We start from the raw sequence: 2,082 nt of genomic DNA, 5'->3' as shown, positions 1-2,082 counted from the left end.
TAAGAAAGTCTGAGTTTTGGCTGACACAAAAACACCACAGAAAAAAAAGCACAACTTCTGTTCTTAATACACCATGTGGGTGGATATCTACAGTATGAAGGACAAAAGGAACATTGTTTAGAGATTAATGACCTCTATATACGCCTGGATTTTAACTTATATCTCACATTTTCTATAAAATTGAAGAATGGAGACTTTAGTTCAAACTATGTTTGGTAACACTTTATAATACAGCCCATGATTAAGAGTTTACTTTTATTTTGTGTATCAGTTACCAATAATATACTTCCTTAGGTTCCTGCTGGTGCTTAAGTGTAGGTACAGTAGAAGAAAGACTATGGGGAGGCACAAGGCAGAAACAACTGGGTGTTTTAGAGGATCAGTAGGAACCATATTTTATCGGTATCAGATCCATACAACAAAATGACATCCCATTTCAGTCAAATCCTGCATGTTTTGTTGTCCAAATGCAAAGAGAATACAATAATTGATCATTGTGAACACAGCTGAGAAATGATGATAGTCAGTGTCAACATGCTGGAAACTTCAGATGTTCTCACTGATTGAGTCATGACACTGCATTGAACCTGATCTTAACTATTTCTGCAGTGTGGGTTATGTTAGCTTACTTATCTTCTGGCATCTGAATGTGTAATCTTTGTTATCATTGTTGTAAAGATTGGGGTAGTTTTCCCACATGAGGGACAAACTGAACTGAATGAATGTTGTATTGCAGGTGGAACAGCAGTTTTCTCACAAATTCACAGTGACGGTTGTTCGAGCCGAGAGCGTCACCAAGGGAGCGCTCGGTGACCTGTGTGAGTCTTTTTTGCCCTTGCTCTTGTGTAAAACAGATATTTATTTAACATGCTGCATGTACGTAGTAGCAACGTGCATGTGTTCATGCTATTTTCATTGTAATTGTTTCTATGAGTAGAAAATACCCACCAACACAAATGTACTTATGCTGAGCAGGGGGATACTTTGACTTTGGTATTCTCTGCTATTCATTAACACTGTTGAATATGTGTGTGTGTGTGTGTGTGTGTGTGTGTGTGTGTGTGTTTGTGCAGTGGACACCCCAGATCCATATGTGGAGCTCTTCATCCCAACAGCCCCAGAGAGCAGAAAGAGGACCAAGCACATAGACAATGACATCAATCCAAAGTGGAACGAAACCTTTAACTTCATATTAGACCCCAACCAGCAGAATGTCCTGGAGGTAAGACCTGCCTTTTATCGTCTAGCAAAGACTATACCAGTGCAGGATTACAAGCAGGGATGTAATGGAGCGCAAACCCACATAAATACAGTGTGCCGTTTTTACCCTGATATGATATAATATGAGATAAATAGTATCATCATAGAAGCTAAGATGGCAATAACCCCGTGGTACATTAGTTCAGGGTCATCTGAGGGGTAAATAAATTGAGGCTTTTCTGTTTCATTGTTTAACATCTTGGTTAGAAGACAGGTTGTTCAGGTGAACTTGAAATGTATTAAATGATTTAACTGCTGATGTTTATTCCACTCAGTTAACGTTAATGGACGCCAATTACGTGATGGATGAGACGCTCGGGACTGCGTCCTATGATATCACCAAGCTCAGCGTAGGCCAGACAAAGATGGAGTCTTTCCTCATTGGCAAAGTAAGATATTCAACCCCAGCTGACTCTCTGGCAGTTTCACTATCATTTAACTCATGTTGTGTTTGTTGTGGCATTGTTATCACTAATACAAACTGAAAGATGCCCGACTTCTGAAGAAATTAAATGTGTGAAGATAACAGGGAAATGTAGATGGCATTTTCCATTTGATATAATCTTACATATGATATAATATGGCATATTGCCAGCAGAAGATATGGCGGATGTGTATGGAGACACAGCACACCAATTCTAGAATTAAAAAAAAGAAGTTTAAAGCAATTATTTGCATTTCAATCGGGGCGGAGCTAGAGGGGTGGCCGGGTTACCACTGAAGTCATTCATTAATTCTCATACCAGTGGCATCTTTATTTGATCCTTGAGCTGAGTCTTGTGTCCAGTGTCCATGATGTGCAGCCTTCTCTTTGTTTTGCCA

The 2,082-nt window shown here is 39.4% G+C and overlaps 1 protein-coding gene across 1 annotated transcript in view; it reads left to right on the top strand.

Moving 5' to 3' along the window:
* The window catches only part of pla2g4ab (phospholipase A2, group IVAb (cytosolic, calcium-dependent)), a 19,522-nt gene that overhangs the window by 2,433 nt on the left and 15,007 nt on the right, over positions 1–2,082 (top strand). The window contains exons 3-5 of the mRNA XM_035653938.1: positions 737–818; positions 1,074–1,222; positions 1,536–1,649. Of these exons, the coding sequence (XP_035509831.1) occupies positions 737–818; positions 1,074–1,222; positions 1,536–1,649 (345 nt within the window). The remainder of the gene's footprint in view (positions 1–736; positions 819–1,073; positions 1,223–1,535; positions 1,650–2,082) is intronic.

Source organism: Morone saxatilis, unplaced genomic scaffold (assembly GCF_004916995.1).
Source record: "Morone saxatilis isolate NCDOM2014 unplaced genomic scaffold, NCSU_SB_2.0 Contig12, whole genome shotgun sequence".
Lineage (NCBI taxonomy): Eukaryota > Metazoa > Chordata > Actinopteri > Moronidae > Morone > Morone saxatilis.
Note: the sequence above shows the minus strand (reverse complement) of the source record. Positions and strands in the feature narration are given on the sequence as shown.